Here is a 19,948-nt window from a genome sequence, read left to right as displayed (position 1 = left end):
TGCTGCTCTTTCTTCTTTCTTTTCAACCGAGAGCCTTATGCTCCCAGCCTCAACTTCTCCTCCAAGAGTCTGGCATTTGCAGATTCTGTGGACGGCCTTGGCGGAATGCCATACCTTGTCGACGGAAATGATACTTTGAATCATAAAACTATAATGAAATATACGATCAACCAACATGTATCGAATTTGGAAAAGAGTCAGAAGAAATGGTTCAATCATCTTATTTTTATTTCTAGAATCAGGAGATCCGTGAATCGGGATCCTAATGCATATAGATACAAATGGTCCAATGGGAGCAAAAATTTCCAGGAACATTTGGAACATTTCGTTTCTAAGCGGAAGAGCCATTTTCAAGGAGGGGCTAATCACAGTCGGTAAAGAGAGTCGCTAAAAAAAGATTGACCATGTGGGAGGATCCGAACGAATTCTGCTTTCATTTCACGATATACGCCTCGAAAGGTTGAGCGCAGCTGTCGATGGATCGACGGATAGAGGTAAAACGATTGAAGAGGCAGTAGCATAGGGACTCATAACTATCTTTCATAGCTCTTGACGTGCATTCTTTGTTTCTATTGATGGGGAATTTTGGGTTTCCGGAACAGTAGTCGAGTGAAATTTTGAGTTGAACCAATAGATTAAGTGTTTGATGGAAATGAAGGATCTTGCTAATCTTTCAGTAGCGTCTTATATTTCTGACCCTTTTAAAGTCAGTCCCAATTAAGCACAGAAGTAATGAGTTTGCAAGACCAACAACGTGGGAAATGAGTCACACATTGGTCGCGAGGAAGGGTGACAAACATGAAGTCTTTTTAAGAAGTTAGGAATGAGACCTAGAGGCTTACAAGTTAAAGGAGACAGTCCCACACTGGCTTCCTAGTGAGGATAGCAAGTATGATGGCTTTTTAAAATATCCGGAGAGAGAAATGAATGCTTACTTCTGTCCTCCACAAGTTCTTGCTTTGAGGGCTTTCGAGTGTTGCCTTTTCTTTTATCTTTTCTAAAATGGATATCCGACATGCATGTGTTCGAGCATGTTGAATGCGTGTCGGTGTCCAACACGCACACACGACACGTACACCTCCGTGTCGGTGCTTCATAGGGGTACTTATATTACATGGAAAAATTATCCAAGAAATCCTATCCTATTGTATGGTGGCTAATTCAGTCCTAAATTTTTTAATTTGATCAATCTTTTGAATTTTAGTTGTTTATAGTCATAAACCACTTGACCAGAAGGATTTTTGCAAATTTGTTAATTTTTTTTTGACTTTTCATACTTTGTCACTGCTCATCTCCCCAAAAGGGCTGGCGGGGTTCACCAGGGGAGTCGGCGATGGTAGCGTTCGACATGCCTCATAAGAAAGCCAACGGTCACGTTAGAGATTTCCAGCTAATTTTGTTCAAAAGGACTACATTGGTACATCTAAACCCGATTTAGGACCAAATTGATCAAATTCAAAAATTTAGAACTGAATTAACGGCCATATAACAAGTCTTACGGCTTTTTGGATAATTTCATAATACATGATTTTCTAGGTCTTATTTGATTACTCAAAATAAAATCATCGGAAGCCGAGTTTGATTTATTTGTTTTTATCATCTTATGATAATGGGGTACATCTTCAAGGGGATGTGTATTTATTTCATTCCGAAAAGATAACCAAATGTGATCTAATCCGTGGATTCGATCTTTATTTCCTTATCAATTGCAATCGCCTCATTTATGCGCGCGCGATAGGGGCGCTAATATTCTTCGACTCGCAAACATTCCGAGATAGATAATTTAAAATGCTTTAAAACCATATCTCTCGTGCTGACGATAAGAGGGCTGCTCTCGCGAGAAAATAAATTAGAACAAAACTAACTTTGATACCATGTCGAAGTGATGTAACAACATTGCATCAAGAACATTAGATAATTAACTCTTTAAAGATATGACATGATGAACTAAAAATATAAATAACAAACGGGAAGAGACTTCCATTTATTGACTATAGTTTATTCACCATTTTTGCATTGCCACATCACCCCAAGTTGAAGTGAGGAACAAAAATTTTCACTCGACCAAAAACCCTAAATGGTCCATCCATATACATACCACAAGCCATGAATCCCACCTTCCTTTAGGCCACACCTCCATCCAGACGAATGAACAAACTCTCAGATGGAAGAAAAAAAGGCTCATAACGCAAAACTCCCGGGAACTCCTCCCAAGCAATCGAACCGAACAGAACCGAAAAAAACGAATCGACAACACGCAATTGAAAGAATAACAAATCCTCCTCGCCTCTCGACGAATCCCCGGTTTTGGTGACTTCTCATTTCATCCTTCATCGATCGGGTGCCCCGGACTCTGCGTTAAAAACAGGCCCGTGATCGGTCTTGTTTCAACCGGAACTTACGAAGAGTTTGAATGTGAAACTTGCACTTACCGGTTTAAGCTCTGAAAACTGCTTCAGTCGGTAGTTTGAGCTCCACGTTGTTCATGTTAGATTGATCTGCTAAACAAAAATATTTGTCCAAATTTAGATTTTTACAGATTTACGGCGTCATAAATACTTATTTTTTACAAAGAATTTCGAGAAGAGTATAGATAAATAAAAAAATGAAAATAGTACTCACTCAGGGGCGTTCTTAAGACAAAAAAGCATGCTGCAATCACTACGTAGCAAAGCAGGAGAACCAATCCTTTCATGTAGTGGGAAGTTCCATCCTGCGTCAAGTGAAAAAAATAATATCGAAATCCCTTAAATAAATGATTTAATTAAATGATTGATAATATTAAAGATATTTATGTTAATAAAAATTAAGATTATATTAATTATATTAATAAACCTGCAAAGTGAAAGCTGTGACGATGATGGATAGAGCAAGGGAGCCAGTCTCAAGAAGGTTGAAATTGAGGTCCATCTTAATCCCCATTATCCAAGCAACGACCACACATAAAGGAACCTGAAAATCATCGAAATTCAAAGTTTAATTGGAGCTTGTTGATGTAATTTTACAAAAAAAAAGGGACTAACCCGCAACATAAAATTCATAAATTCTCACCACGAACATCGCGATCTGAGTCGCCGAGCCCAGAGCGACGCCTAAAGATATGTCCTGTCATCGCATCGCGAGAAGTTCACATTATTCAACGAAAGAAGTACTTTCGGCATGAAACCAGGAAAAGCTCGATAATTGACTGCCGGATCGGCCTCTGTCAATCGATTCGCACACTCACCAACTTGTTCTTGAAGGCGAATATGACCGCTCCGGCGTGTTCGGCCGCATTCCCGACGATCGGCAACAGGATTATGCTGAGGAAGCTCACGGATAGGCCCCACGAAGTCGACGCCGCCTGGCAAGATAATTAGTCGAATGCCGGACTTACTTGTGTGCAGACAGCTTCCATATATAATCGCTTCGGAAAGTAATCAATCGAAAAACATAGTTACCTCAATTGTGTTCACAACATACTCGGATAACAAAGCGATGACGAGGGTCATCCCGACCAGCCAAACAAATCCACTCCAAAACCCTATCACTGCCTCTTCACCAGAAGCCGTGTCATCTTCTTCATCGGAGTCCTGGTGATTAGATCAATTCAGCATCATCCATTATTAGTATAAAGGGTAAAATGACTAGTGAATGGTTCGCCGACCTGTGCTTCGAACAATTGCCGATGCGTCACGAGCTGGAAGAAGATGTAGACGACGTAAGCGGCGAGCATGACCACGCTGCTCGCTCTCGAGAGGTTGAGAGTCGCGTCCACCGTCGACACGGCCGAGCCTGCACCGGCGCACCGGAGCAGCATTGGCAGCAGGTGGCACAGCAACGCGAGCAACAGCAAGAGGGAGTTCACGTCGGCTTGTCGCTGTCCACCCCCAAGTAGAATTCGTCAATTATTGTCGTGGCGACGACGACACAAGTAACATTCAAACGCTCGATCGAGCAGTTAAATCCTTTTTCCTTACCCGGTCGTATTTTTGCTCCTTCCGGAGGTTGGCGAGGCCGCCGCACAGCAGCGAAGTGCCGAGAACGAGCAGGAGGTTGGAGAGGACGGAGCCCAAGAGAGAGTACTTCACCACCTCAATCTTGTGCTGGCTCAGGGCGAATATGGCTATGATCAGCTCGGTTGCGTTGCCACAGGTTGCATTCAGAAGCCCTCCCACTGCAAAACGAATCAAAGCAAATTGCACACACGATCAAAATTCACTCGCAAAGGAGAAAAAAAGAAGAAGATAGAACCGATTAGGTCGGATTTTCGCCGCTTTTGAAACAATAAACTCCTAATGAACTCGTGACATCCAAGGAAGCCGAAGTAACCGGTCTACGTTTGCGACCGTCGATTGTATTCTTTTCGGGTTATGTTAGAAAACGCATTACGTCGCCATGGGCCCTCTCAACCCACAAATGCCCATCTCCATAGAATGGCCATTAGAGATAAGCACGATAAACCGACATAACCGGAAACTACCTTAACCTGGCTGAACTAGCCGGTTTGATCCGATTTTCGATTCCATAGAATTAGAGCTGATGGTTTCCGGTGAGGTTCCCGGTTCGAGAGAAGAATCGACCAGACCAATTTATTTATTTTTTATTTCTTAGACGGTAAAACTAATAATTCAATGGTTATTTTTTTTTATTTCTCCATTTTCTGTCAAATAGTGTGCGCAGGAAAAATTAAAGACTGCCTTAAAAAAAGTTACCTGTGGGCCCCGTGTAGAAAGCGATTTGCCTGCAAAAATGGCCAAAAAAAAAAAAAAAAAGATTATATTTACACAAATATATAAATGAGTTATGTCGAAATTAAATGATTATAAAGTCCCATTGAACTCACTCTGTCAAGAAGCTGACTCGTTCGGCAAGAGGGGTGAGTCCAAGAAGGCTCAGAGCAAACACCCATGGCTGCCCATCCAGAAGGCAAAACGCATTAAATATGTAATTTTTCTAGCTTCTGAGAATTGGTAAAATTAGCTAATTTTCTTTACGCGACAGGCAAGAAAATTGAAAGAATTCAATTAGGATCTTGAGCACCCGATTCTTTAATTTTTCAGACATTTTAGAATCACTCAGACACGTCGATTATATTCCTTTCGGGTTATGTTAGGAAGACGGTCCGTCAACCACGATGATCAACCGTACATTTCGGGATGTGGGGTTTTAGCAATTCTCTTTCGACAAGCATCTCACCAGGATGTGCGGTGCGTGTGAGTCGGTCAATTTGATGGACTGTCGTCTTATCCTGTCTAATAGGGTTTAAGAACATGATAAACAATTATTTTTTTCAAAATTTAAGTAAGGTTAAGATTAAAAAAAGTAATTAAAAGATACGTTTTTCTATCTGGGTTTATATTAAACAAAATTGGAGTTAAAAAATAACAAAAGGGCAAAAAAAAAAAAAAATCACTCCAAATTAAACGCATGTCAATCCGGAAGCCGGAAGTCCAAGTAATTAAAATGGTTTTTATTTCCAAAGGTAGACAGACATTAAAAAAAAAAACACTTTTTTTTTCCATTTCTCTTTTGTCCCCTAGGGCTTACTCTTCCGAAGCTGTAAACCTCGGCGACGACGGCGAGGGGGATGGCTAGGAAGAGGACGGCGAGCTTTGTCCCGAGGACGACTTCCTGGAGGTTGGCGAGGAGCCTCCGGAGGGACCCGCATGGGACCTTCGATACGAGGGCGAGGTCGGACTTCTTGCGCAGTGATGATGACGACATGTTGTGCGCGGTCCGGCCGGGCCTCATCTCCTTGCTCGACCCCTTGGGGCCGCCGCAGCCGCGGCCGCCGTTCTCGACAAGCCACGCCTCGTTGTGTGATTCGTTCGCCATTCCGAGGAGAACCGTCCGTCGTCGATCGGAGGAAATGCGTGAGCGTGTTGTGCTCTTCGAGGATGGCTATGAAACAGTGGTTTTGGTGCGAGTGTCTGTGTGTTGTGTGGGTGGAGATATATACATGGTTGGCAGGTATTTTGGGGAAACTGCTGCCCGAATCTTCCTGGAAGTTTCATAGGGTTGGTTTTTTTTTTTTTACTTTCCTTTTATGCAAATATGCAAATGTAGGTTTTACAGAGAGTCAAGAAGCCACGTGGCAGACATGTAAAATGTCCAGATCTTGAGAAACCATTTTGGAGGGGAGTGGAGTAGGGGCGAGTGACCACCCGATTCGATCCGGGTCTCGAACCGGGTTGGTCTTACCTGGATCGGTTCTAAGTCGGTTCACACGGAAACGTGGTTTTCAAATAAAGATTATGAAACTGGTATTGACTAGTTCGGTTTTCGAGAATCGATTTTGACCCGATTTTTATTTTTTATTTTTTTTACTTTGGTTTAAATAAAATCTAGATATGTCATATGGGCTTCTTACTTAAGAAATATTAAGAATTATATCCATCCTTTAAACGCTTTATCACGGATTCTGAAGTTATAAAATCATATTACTTAAAGTTGAGGCTCGGTTCACATGTCAATCGCGAAGCGGGCTGGTTCGGTTCCATGTCATTTGCTAAAAGAGTAAGCCCTGCCGGGGGTAAGTTCCGATTTCTTGTTCCGAAACTTACCCGGCCTGAAATCAATCACCTCTAGGCATGAGAAAATATCTCGAGGGATTTTTGGTGCTTTCCAAGCATGGCCTTAACGCGATAATCACTATATTATCACTTTAGGAAAAAAAAACCGCAAAAAAGGAATTATAGTAATTTGACACCTCATGATGAGATGACTGGATTGGTCAAAATGGACGTTGGCATTTGATGGAAGAGAGAGTTGGTAGAGTTGGATAAAGATATAGGTGCCATGGAAAGTAATTTATAGCTAAGGATGATGCTTAAAAAAATCACAAATCGGTATGCCCGCGATATATTTTCCCTTAAATTAACTTTTTCTTCGTAAAAAATCTTAAACTTGTACACCATGTCAAATCTATCTTCAATTGGCTTTGTCTAACATCCTCTTTTTCAATTGGAAGAGATGGCTGAGTGGACGAAAGCATCGAATTGCTAATCCATTGTACGAGTTTTTTGTGCCGAGGGTTCGAATCCCTCTCTTTCCGTTTCTATTTTGGTATTTTATTTATTTATTTTTCAAAACCTTCCCTTTGTTTTTTTTTTATTGTTTATATTATAATAAATACGGATGTACAATAGATAAAATCCTAAGTAAGAACATTGAAAAATTTAGCAAATAAAAGAAAGGCCTTTTATTCTTCACGTCCTGGATCATTAGATAGGAATCCAAGGATGAAGAAAGAAACAAAAAATATCGCTATTGCGTAAACAAAGCGTTTGAGAGTTCCTTACCAAAAAAAAAAAAAAAAAAAGAGTTTGAAATTAAGCGTTATACAATCTCCAAGATCTTTTTTTTTTCTTCTTCTTCTTCTTAAAAAAAAAAAAGAATAGATTCTCCATTTTTATACCCCATAACCTATTTTGACTCCAACAAACAAAATAATTTTTCGAAATCAAAAAGAATTTTCAGAAATTCATTTGGAGTAAGAGTTGAGTCTCTCATTAAAAAATTTTTTTTTTTTGGATGACTCAAAAAGAGTTTATCAATAAATGAAAAAGAATCATAATGAGGAAAGGAAAGAGGGGGAGTCAGATTTTTTGCATCTATCTAATAATTGTTTGAATCGAAGGTTCATCTCGTAAGACTTATCCGATCTTATCCATTGTTCAATTTTTTTGTTGAATAAATCATGTCTAGAATAGTATTAAAGATCTCATCGAAAACTTACGGCAGCTTGCCAAACAAAGGCTAAGAGATAAAAGAGAAGGGGTATTACTAGCATAAAATCCACGATTGGATTAAAAAAAACACAGGCCTCATGTAATTTGGCTAAGAAAAAACCACTCGAATAAATGGTCCGACGTGATAATTCAGTACGAATGGCTCTTTAAATGACGACTTAGCGTAGAAGCCGAATTTGAATAAAATGAACTGAGATTGGGAATTAGGGGAAAATTGAATTTTGCTCCTTTTCTTTCCCAAAATCATCAAAATCGTATGGCAAAATTCGGGAGTTCAATATATTTTTGAAATGCGGGAGATCTCGTATTTAGAATGGAAAGGAGTTGGTCTCCATGGCCATCAAGAGGGTGCTTAAATGGAGATATAATGAGGAAGAATCCGCGAGGTCTCATAAATTCTTCGCTTAAGAACGGGTCTCCTAAGAATTTGACATTTTACATGGCAGAGCTTCCTTATACGACTTGAACGGGAGGTCGCACATGCGAAATAAGCTAAGGCAGAACTAGCTCCGATTCCGTGTTAAAACGTACAATTTAAAAGCTTAAGTTAATAGGTGGAGGAAGATCAAATGTATGTAAAGAATTCATGAATTCCCTAGACAAGTAACGAGAGATATTTGACTCATTTTATTCTCTAAAATTTATATAAAAGGGAGTACCTTTAAAAAATTTAAACTGGACCAAACAATCGCTAATTTTGGTCCTTTTTATTAAAATTAGGGGTGATTGATTTCGAGGTAAGTAGATTATAAACTTGGAATCTAGAAACTCATAGGTTAAGGTCGGTTCCAAAATAGACCTTATTGACCTTGGAACTCGCCAAGTTTTTTTTTCTTCTTTTTTTGGGTTTCAATTTACTAAATATACAATATGTGCATGTCAAACAAAAATACTATCATTTTTGCTTGAAATAATATGTCAAACGCATTCAATGTCAATAAATATTTTCTATTTTAAAAAAGAGTGAAAGAATTTATTTAGATTTACAGGTTAAACCGATTCAAATCTAGTTCGATTACGGGTTACGCCCTAGAACCGGCCTTGCAGGTTTCAGAATTCAAGTTCACGATTTGAATCAGCCAGTTAAGAATAAAGAATTGAGGACCATAGATGATGAGCCTTCTCTTTCTATCTATGAAACCTAGCAAGCCATAACTTGACGTTTTTGGTCTTCGTAACTCTTATTATGGATACTTCGTTATCAACATGTCAATGTCAATTTCCAGCTTTTGGAATCGAGAACTGGATCAATCTTCTTGCGAACCGGAAGGGTTTTTGAATTGAACTGATCCGGTTGCTCACTCCTAATTAAATCGATAGATGAGTAAATATATATCTTAAACCCCTGATAAGCAAACCTCACTAAATAATAATAAAAAAATTGTATAAGTCGTCAAAATCAGCACGGAATTCCACAAGAATGCAGCAGCATGACGGCGTGTTGGCGGTTCTGAATTTTAAACAGGTTTCCATAGTCCGTACGAGAGGACAACGTCGTGATGATGAACTCAAACACATCTACTGTATTATCCAAACATCCCCAACTGAATTCTCCATGTTTTTTTAACCAAGTGAATCCAACTTTGCAAGAGACAAGAGTTTACCGACTCCAACCCCCGTTTCGGAACCACAAAAGAACAGTTAGTTCTAGTAAAGAAAATTTGTCTCTGTACAAATAAAAAATCGTCGTCGTCTTCCTCCATTCCAAGTTTATCTGGATCACATGAATTGCGAAGCGGAAGAGAGGGAAGGCCCCCATCTCGTCCGTCGTGACGAAACCGTCGCTACGTGACACCGTCGGTACACGAGATCAGAAGATATTAGTATCGTGGAAACTTGCAGACCAGAACCCTTACTCAAATCTGCTGAGGAAGCTTCCCAGGAAATTGCACCTTGGGCAAAACACAGTGGCGAGGGTCACGTTGTGGGGTTACGATACATGTTCTTCGACCGGATTAGTTCTGTAACCGATATGGACAGCGAATCGTGGGTGCGGGGACTTAGTTTCCGACGCTTGCGGTCCGGACTTTCCGCGAACTTGCATGTGTAGATAAAGACCAAATAGTCGATAACTTTTCGAGGCATTGTTTCGTGGATTTTCCGGCACGGGTATGGTGCTCGTGCGCGTGGCACTGGGCCTATGGTGATATATATAGTCGAGTTACGTTCGAAGTTAGTGTACCCTCGTTACCGCAGTCTTGGTATGGCGGGGAAATTTCGGTGTAGAGGCAAAGTGAAGGCCATAACATGAAATTAGTGGTGCAAGGTAACAAAATCAGGGAAAAGAGTGAGAAGTTTCCGGCAATGATATGATTATAGAGAAGCGTTTCTATGGCCTTTCCATATATATATATATGTATATGTATGTATGTGTGTGTGTTTTCTTCATTTGCTACCCTTGACTGCCAATTTTCACTGGGATTTCGGTGAAGACTCTGCTTTGTCTTCCCTTCTTTTTGCTTCTGAAGTCGGCTTGGCTTGTGTATATTTGCATGAAGTACTCATGTACATAAGAGTTCAGGCTTTTAGGTTCTAGGGTTCGGGGCTTTTTAAGCATAGTTGGTTTCATTTGCTTAATTAGGCTCGACTGTGCATAATCTGTCTCTCTGACATTTGCAATGTGTATGTAACCACTAGTACAGGCCATGTCGATCATCGCCAGGACCATGATTGTTCCTAGTTTCTTACGTAGAAGATTCGACATTTATGGTCTAGGGTTTTAGGGTTCTTTAGGCACGGTTAGCTTCATTTCCCTGGTTAGAAGACGCTAATGAGCGTAAATTTGTCTCTAAGACGCTTGCCGATCCTTTATCGGAGGATTGTCAGTTTCGATTGATTTTCTTTTTCATAGGGCATGCACGCACAAATTTGTGTAATTTTGGACAAACCCTAGTTAATCACTTTCCTTCCCACCCTAGATGGATTTTTCCATTCGATACAAAAACTTCAGTAAAAATACTTCTTTATGCGTTGGCGGGCCTTTGAAAACTGGCGCTAATTTTACAAATTAGTTTCTAACCTATAGAAATCACGACTCTCTTTATAAGCTGCATGTGCATTGCTGGGTTGAGTCCACCTTTGATTTATTTGTATTCCTTCTGGGTCGTGGATGCAGATTTAAAGAGGCACGAGAACATACCGCACGAATTCAAATCGTCCATTCACAAACAATTATCCGGACGCCATTAACATATATCATAAGGCTCTTAGGAGGCCTCAGAAACGTCCGACTCATTTTCTCACGAGGCAAATCGTAAAGATGAGCGATTTGAAGGCCGCTTTAACTTTTTTTTTTTTTAATCCTCTGCAACCTATCACAATAGGGATTGTCTGGAGTCATTTGGTAAGTCTATTATATGTACTAATATGTACGTAGGCTATTGACGGACCTAGTGAGACCCTTGTCAGATCCATTAGATCTGACGATCCTGATGCATTTCAGCAGACGCAACGCGCTCATCGAATGCTTCTTCACTTCTCATTGCAGCCCTACTACCCACATGCCATGTCCTTGGATACATTGTAGACAAGGAAAGCACAAAATGGATCGACCACAACCCATATGTCAAGAGAGCTAGAAAGGGTGCTTCCAAGAAGTTTCCTATATGATGGCAAAAAATAAATTACGAAAGAAATAAATAGATGAATGAAGAGACATGGCATTTGTTGAACAGATGATGGGAGCATTGGTCCTGTCTCATCATTGGCAAGAAGACAAACTGATAAAACGAAAGAGATCTCTCTTTGACGCATACCAATAAATGGACATGGTGTGGCTCCTGCCGTTTCCATGCACGTACAAGGTGCCTAAAACCTTTCGTTGCAATGCCTAAGTGGTTGTTCCAGTTCAAATCTAGCAAATGAAATGCGGATCATGTTAGAATTATCCTAATGTGGTCTACATTAATCAAAACTAATATATGGGTTGGTATACTAAAGTATAGCATATACTCTTAATATATTTTAACATGGGTTGGCTTAGTGTAGGCCGAAGAGGCACTATCCGTGATGAAAGGGTCCACGACGAAATCACTTTAAAAGGCACAAGTCCCCCCTCTAGCTATTTTTATTAGAAATTTTCAGAACGCACCCCTTCGTTCTGTGGTGATTCTCTTATCCCCCAACGACAAATCAAAAGGAATAGAGGGGAAGACTTGGTCTCGGGAATCGTCGACGTTCTGCATCAAGATGGATTCCAAACCAGGCATGTTTGCAAATCCTTTTCTGTATGGCATGTGTGTTTCTAGTTTTGGTTATGTCGATCCGGCGTGCCACAATTTCACGGCCTTACATTTGGTATCCGAGCCGCCTAAGTGAGGATAGAAACCTTTCTATTTTGATCAATTGCGAATTTTTTCGTCCGGTGAAATTTATTTCTGATTATATATTCGGATTATCGTCGATATGAGAAAAGTGAGTGGTCGCATGTCTCTGGCCGACGCCGGGAATAGCTGCATGCGCCACTGCGTTCCACGGCGATGATGGCGCGCGACGACCATGTCGAAACGTTACTGTTCACGCCCTTTTTGTATACTTTAGTTTGATGAATTTTTGTTTTGAACACATAGTCGATAGTACTCGAGAAGACGATCATTTTGAGTGGTCGACCATCGCTGAATGGCAGCACATGCGCCACACACGCCTTGGGCGTGTTTGCGCGTGGCACACTTGGTTGAGTTTGAGAAATATTGATCTCATATTGTGGTGGGATGTCTCCTATTTTAATGCATGATCATACTCTCAAAGGAGGTGATTTTGTATTGGTTCTTGGAGGAACGCATGTACAACATGCGCTTGAGATGTTTTTGAAACCAGTAGTTCACACACTCAAAGATGGTGAGTTTGCGAAGGTTAGAATATATTCTCATGGCCGTTGTCATGTGGAGAGTATACAACTGCTTAACATGTATTCTATCCAAAGGTGATTATATGACGATGTATGTAACTCTTGAGTTTTGGTACTCACATAATGCTAAATATACATATTTTTTGTTTTTCGATTACCTTCTCCGTAAATGGCAAGTCCATTTCGATCAAGGTTCTCACTAGTTCGAATTTTAAGAAATGGAAAGAAATTTTTTTATTTGGGATGGAACTAGTAAATGTTCACATTACTTTTACTAAGGATAAGCCAACGGATCTTACGGAGACTAGTACCGATGTTGAGAAAGCACTTTTAGCTGCATGGAAAAAGAGCAATAGGATTTGCTTGTTGACAATGAAGTGATCCATCAAGGAACATTGAAGAGTGGTCTACCACCTAACTGCATTGCTAAGGATATGATGGTAGCCTTGGAAGCTAGAAATCGTGTCTCATCTAATGTTGAGATTGGGACACTTATGCTAGAACATTTCAATATGAACTATGATGGTGCTAGTGGTGTTAAGGATTACGTTTTGAGGATGTTGGACCTGCAGATAAAACTTGGGGCTTCAAGTTACTATTCTTGATGCATGCATTGTGCATCATGCCTTGAACACCCTTCCACCTAATTTTCAGATTATAAAGACAAATTACAACTCCCAAAATGAGACTTGGACAATTAATGACCCGATTGCAAGGGTAGTGGCAGAGGAAGAAAAACTGAAGAAAGAAAGATGACATCTAGCCTTGTATGCCTCAAGTTACAAAACTTGGGGTTCTTCAAGAAAAACTGAAGAAGGTGAAAAAGCGTATTTATAAAGGTACTCATGAATCCACCGAACATTCTGATAGTTTAGGTCTTAAGAAAGCATCCTTCAAGAAGGATGGTAATCGTTACTTCTTTTGTGAGAAGAGAGGTCACATAAAGAAGGATTGTGAAAAGTTTAAGAATTAGTTGTCCAAGCGTAAGCCTACAAGTATTGATTCTTTGGCATTTGTTTGTGAATCCAATCTATCAGAAGCCTCATCTAATTCATGGTGGCTAGATAGCAATGCAACTAATCATGTTGTGTTTACCATACATGGATTTATAAATCGGAGGAAGCTAAATCAAGATGAGTCAATGCTCACTGTAGGAAACAACAAGAAAGCGGACGTTGAGTTCATGGGAGATATTATTTTGGTATTAGACTCTGATTTTGAATTGTTATTGAAAAACACTCTTTATGTACCATCTTTTAGACGGAACTAAGTTTCCATATCGTGTTTGGATATGTATGGCTACTCATTTGAAATAAAGAACAATGCTATTTGTTTGTTTGTTTTTTTTAATTCAAATAAGGTTAGGTGTTGTAACTTGTTCAATGGATTTTACAGATTGTGTTTATCTCCCAATCACATATACGTCGCTTATATTGCTGAAAAAGTTATTTCTAAAAGGCCTCTACCTTAGGAATAGTCCTATGCTTTATTGTATATATGTTTTGGTTATATCTCTAAAGAAAGAGTTGAAAGGCTGATAAAGTCTGACATCTTACCTACTCTTGATAGTGACCTAAAAACTTATAGGGGAAACATGACTAAAATAAAGAAGAAAACTATAGTCCGAAGTTCTGATCAATTAGAGGTTATTCATACTGATATTAGTGGACCTTATACGTCATTATTATGTAGCAATTTTTATTTCATTACATTTATTGATGATTATTCCCGATATTGTTATGTATACTTGATTAAAGAAAAACATGAGTCTCTTGACAAGTTCAAGATATTTCGGATCGAAGTTGAAAAATAATTGGGAAAAGTCATAAAGGTTGTCAGATTAGATCGAGGTGGCGAGTATTATAGCAAGCATGGCGATGCTAGACAGCTTAAAGGGCCATTAGCCAAGTACTTAGAGGATTTTGGGATAGTAACTCGGTTTACTATACACGGGAGTCCCGAACAAAATGGTGTGGCCAAAAGGCACAATCGTACCCTTATGAAAATATTGAGGAGTACTATGAGTATGACTAATTTACCTGTTTATCCGTGGGGTGAAGCTTTGAAAACAGTTATGTACATTCCGAACCGTGTAACTTCCAAAGCTGTTCCATTGACTCGTTTTGAGTTATGAGTTGGACGTAAACTTAGCTTGAACCATCTTAAAGTTTGGAGATATCCTACAGAAGTGAAGTTGTATAATCCAACTTTAAGTAAGTTGGATTCTAGAATTACTCGGTGTTATTTTGTATATATCCATATCATTCAAAGGGGTATAGATTTTATAATTCTAATGAAGGAACAAGAATTGTGAAACCACAGACAACAAAGCTTCTAGAGTTTGATATGGCCCGAAAGGGTAGCTGCTCATAGACTAGGATAACAATATGATGGATACTGTTGTATCTTTCTCTCTTCCTATGCAATGGACAATAGAGCCTCCCACACCACACACCGAGCCTATTGAGGTTCGGGATTCTATTTTTAAGACAGCTCCCGATGAAGTTCCTCAAACTTCTCAAGTGCGGAATAAGGCTGTAGCTACAATACACAAGAAATCCATCGGGAAGAGACGAGCAACTATACCACCAGAATATGTGGTCTATTTGGGAGATCATGACTACGATATCGGTTTTGAGATTGATCCGGTGACTTATGTAGATGCTATTTCTTGTTCTCGGTCAGATCTGTGGATGGATGTGATGAAAGATGAGATACAATCTATGAAGCATAATAGTGTTTGGAAACTTGTTGAATTACCCGAAGGTCACAAGGCCATCGGCTGCAAATGTGTGTATAAGACTAAAAGAGACTCCAAGGGGAAAGATTGAGAAATTTAAAGCAAGATCGGTAACTAAGGGTTTCACTCAAAGATAAGGAGTAGACTATAAAGCTACATTTTCACCAGTCTCTTCTAAGGATTCTTTTAGAGTGATCATAGTATTAGTAGCTCATTTTGATATGCGGTTATACCATATGGATGTTAAGATCGCCTTTCCGAATGGAGACCTTGATAAAAAAAAGTTTACATGGTGCAACTCGAAGGTTTTGCAACAGATGATAAGCTTGTGTGTAAACTAAAAAGGTCTATTTATGTCCTCAAGCAGGCTTCTAGACAATGGTATTTGAAATTTCATAGCGTTGTCACTTCATTTGGTTTTGCGGGCAGAGATGACTAAGTGACATATAGAATATGGCAATAGAAGGAGATAACAAGTACCGAGAACAAAGTGGATCAGTGTATATACCACAAGGTCGGTGAAAGGAAAGAAAATTTATTTTTTTTTATACTTTATGTAGATGATATTCTTCTTGCAAGTAGTGATCCTGGATTCTTGCATGAGACAAAGCGGATTTTGTCAAAGAATTTTAACATCAAAGATCTTAGTGAAGCATCTTTTATCCTTGGCATTGAGATCCATAGAGATTGTTCTTGCCGTATGTTGGGTTTGTCACAGAGGGCATATGTTGATCATATTCTTGAAAGATTTAGTATGTAGGACTGCAAGCCAGGAATTGCTCCTGTCATTAAGGGTGACAAACTGAGTTTATTACAATGTCATCGTCTAGATGTTGAGAATGCCCAAATGAAGAATGTACCATATGCTACTACACTTAGAAATATCATGTATGCCCAAGTTTGTACCAGAGCTGGTATTGCTTTTGCAATGAGACTTCTAGGCAGATATCAATCAAATCCAAGACATGATCACCGGGTTCTTGCCGAGAATGTTTTAAGGTACTTAAAGAGGACAAAGGATTATATGTTGATTACGGATACGTTTAGGACATGCATCTTGTTGGGTATTTGAATGTTGATTTTGCTGGCTGTCATGATGACATGAGATCGACAACTGGATACATCTTTATGTTAGCATGAGGTACAATATTGTGGAAAAGTGAGAAGCAGAAATCTATTTCATCCTTTACCGTACAAGTAGAGTTCATAGCATACCTTATGGCCACTTCTCGGGCAATTTGGCACAGGAATCTTATTAAGGAGTTAAGCGTATTTGAATTTGTGGATATACCTATACAATTATATTGTGATAACAACTTTGTAGTGTTGTTCATCAATAATAATAGAAGTCTCAAGGGATCTAAACATTTAGCGGTCAAGTTTTTGATTAGAAAGGAGACAGTTCAGAATGGTGATGTTGTAGTAGAGCATGTTTCTACGGATGATATGGTTGCTGATCCATTAACTAAAGGCCTTGGCCCTTGTGTATTTGAAAGACATGTCATTAGCATGGGCTTAGGAGCATTATTGGATGCTGCTGTTTAGTGGGAGTTGTTTAGGTTTTTGCTCTGATAAAGTTGACATATGTATTTGTTATAATTATGTAATGTTTGATATGTATCAACTCTTTTGCATTCAATAAAGTGTTTGTGAATGTATTATTATCAAGTTTAATACATACGTCTTTGAAAATCTCAAGGCATTGTGTAAATCTTGAGTAAAGGTTAGGAGCAATAAGTTATTAGCCTTTATGGATATGTTTTGATACACATAAATATAGTCAACTATAAAGATAAGACATATGTAGATTTATTGGAACCATAAAGATATTTTTTGGTGGCACGTTAGGTTTTGTGATCTATAAGGAGAACGAATGTGAGTGATGAATGGGATAACACATTAAGTATCACTCTTATATGAGGTGTTATCTATTTACTATACTACCATATTAAATCCATATCGGTAGAGTTAAAGACATTTGTAACCATGGAAGGCTCTGTGTTTGTAGATGCGAGAACCGCAAAAATTAGGTGTTTGAAATTTTATGGGATTAGATTGACTATTAAGGGTAATCACAAGACCAACATAAAGTTATGTACATATAATACAGTTTTAATTAATATAGCCCAAGTGAGGGAATGTTAGAATTATCACAAAGTGGTTTATATTAATTAAAACTAATATATGGGTTGCTATACTAAAGTATGACATATGCGCTTAATATGTTTTAATATGGGTTGGCATAGTGTAGGCCGAAGATGCACGATCCGTGATGAGAGGATCCACTCCGAAATCACTATAAAAGGCACAAGTTTCCCCTCTAGCAATTTCTATTAGAAATTTTCATAATGTATGTGACGTCTCGAAATTTTGACGTACGTAAGATAACCGAATTCAATGAAAGTTCAAATCATGAATTCCAGTCTGGAAAATAAATTTAGATTTTTGAGGATTTAAGAAACAATAATTGGATATTCTTGAGACGTTGAACAAAGTAGCTTAAGCTTCGATAGTTTAGTCGTCGCGTAATAGTATTGAGACCCTTTACGCCCAAGTCAGCCCCGACCAAGCCCTAGCCTTGAAAGTACTAAAATACCCTCAGCCGTTTGTGCCAAATAACAAATCAGTCCTAAAATACCTAATGATCAAAATACGCTCGGATATTATACACTACAAGACAAAATATTCAAACTCTTGATGAGACACTTGTGGGCCCCCTAATAAAATACCCACCAACCTAGCACCCCAAGTCAATTCACACACACACACATACCCCCTTCGGACGATCACCATCCCCAACCACTTCCTCTCCTTGGCTGCTTTTGCTCTTGCCGACCACCACCTTGCCACCTCCACCCGTAGTTCCATCGCCGTCGCTCAACTACCGTCGGCCATTAGTCGCCACCTGAGCCTCAGCCCCGGCAACCTCAACCCCCTCTCTTGGTTTTGCCCCTCGCCACCATTACCTTCCTCTGTTCGTTGTTGCTCCGTCACCATCGTGTCGCTTCGCCACTAGCCCGTCGTTACCTTCTCGAGCCGAGCCTCGCAATCAACCGCTGCCAACCTCTACCCGAAAACCCCGACCCCCTTTCCTTTTCCGTCCACGAGCTCTGCCTATCGTTGTTGCTACTACAAGCTCCGCCGGCCACCTGTGACACGCCTCTCACCTCAGCCACCCTATACCACCGTCTCGACCAATCGCTTGGCTCGCCAGGACCCAATGCCCACCCTTTGTCACATTGTTGAATTGCGACTCCGGCCTCTATCGGTTGCCAAGGCTCCCGTAACCCATGAGACCGCGGGCTGCCATCGTTGCGGTGTCCCAACAGCTACTATCGCCGTTGACTCGAGCGGCTACAATCGACCAAGAGCCCTAACCGTGCCGCGCTAAGCCGAAACCCGCCCTCGCCGTGTCCGCGAGTTTCGCGGCCGTCCCCATGTCATTGCCGCCCATGTTGCCGTCGCCGTCGTTGTTTATCGTGAGTTAACCCCTAACCATCGATTAGGTCATTAATTACGTTTAAAGATAGTTAATTATTGTTAATCCCGATTTATGTAGTTAACTGTAGTCGGATTAAGTTAGTGACTACGATTAGGTTAAGTGACCACAGTTAATTAAGTTAGCTCTGGTTAGTTAGGTGGACTATTGCTAGTTAATGTTAGTACGTATTTGATAGACCGACCGTGATTTTTTGATCACGAGGGAGAGTTTAGCTTGAGTCGAGTGGGCTGATAATTGTTGAGTTAGTTAGTTTTGGTAATCTAATTAATTGAGATCAGAGTAATCAATTATTAATTAATTAATTATTACTATTGAGTGACTATTGGATGATTATTGATGACTATTGTGTGCCACAAGTGTGTGTATGTATGTATGTATGTATGTATGTATGTATGTATGTATATGTATGTACGAGAATTAATCACCTTGTGTTAAATGCAAAGTCTAATGGATAATTTGTGCATTCATACGATTATGTGTGGATCAAATTGTATATTTGACTATGAAAATAGCCTTGGGCCAAGTATTTAAGCACGATTTTGTGAGTATTTGACTAAATACAAAAGATAAGAATTGATTGCATGTCCGGTATGCTTGTGTGGTCATATGATGGTTTCTTGACAAGTTCGTATCGTATCGATCGGAATCACATGACTTGTCGGATGCACGTCAATCCGTGATGCCAGGTTGGTTAGATACCAATCGCAGCTTGTGATGGATCGACAGTCATTACAAGAATGCCTGTTATGCCATGCCGTGTCGATCAGAATCACACGGCTTAACGATCGCCGTTGTCGAAGTAATGGAACGATGCCTAGTCATTCCGGTAGAGCACCAACTGTCCGGTGTGCTAAACACCAATTATCTAGTGTGTAGGCACTAACTGTCTAGTGTGCCGGGTCGAATAACCATTAATAACGAAAACACGTATGGCATTCTTCGCATGTAAGCTATTTATGTGTTTTGGTTGTATGTCTTGATTGGAGTGATTGTTGAGTCTTGTCGAGTATTGCATTACGCATAAACCAATGCGTGGTAAGCTTACATGTGGTTGTGGATATATTACTAGGTTGTGCCTATTCCTATGATAGTTAGAGCGTGGCGTAGATCGCACACTATTGATCCGT

The 19,948-nt window shown here is 39.8% G+C and overlaps 1 protein-coding gene across 4 annotated transcripts; it reads right to left on the bottom strand.

Annotated features, from left to right (window-relative positions):
• Positions 1 to 1,950: 1,950 nt before the first annotated feature.
• LOC115745773 (vacuolar cation/proton exchanger 3) lies at positions 1,951 to 5,919 on the bottom strand. Of its 4 annotated transcripts, none has more exons than XR_004015947.2 (12): positions 5,530 to 5,919; positions 4,826 to 4,893; positions 4,695 to 4,723; positions 3,960 to 4,156; positions 3,647 to 3,859; positions 3,441 to 3,572; positions 3,227 to 3,343; positions 3,052 to 3,105; positions 2,836 to 2,952; positions 2,619 to 2,713; positions 2,433 to 2,504; positions 1,951 to 2,353 (listed from the first exon to the last, which is right to left on the bottom strand). XR_004015947.2 is itself a non-coding variant. In XM_030681355.2 (12 exons), exons 1-11 carry the CDS (start codon positions 5,815 to 5,817, stop codon positions 2,437 to 2,439), a joined length of 1,371 nt encoding a protein of 456 aa, XP_030537215.1. In that variant the 5' UTR covers positions 5,818 to 5,919; the 3' UTR covers positions 1,951 to 2,353; positions 2,433 to 2,436. The 4 variants fall into 4 exon arrangements, 2 of the variants coding, with proteins under 2 accessions (XP_030537215.1, XP_030537218.1); XR_004015948.2 differs by having other exon boundaries at positions 2,433 to 2,501; XM_030681355.2 differs by having other exon boundaries at positions 2,433 to 2,501; positions 2,623 to 2,713.
• Positions 5,920 to 19,948: the final 14,029 nt, after the last annotated feature.

This window comes from Rhodamnia argentea, chromosome 10 (genome assembly GCF_020921035.1).
Source record: "Rhodamnia argentea isolate NSW1041297 chromosome 10, ASM2092103v1, whole genome shotgun sequence".
NCBI lineage: Eukaryota > Viridiplantae > Streptophyta > Magnoliopsida > Myrtales > Myrtaceae > Rhodamnia > Rhodamnia argentea.
Note: the sequence above shows the minus strand (reverse complement) of the source record. Positions and strands in the feature narration are given on the sequence as shown.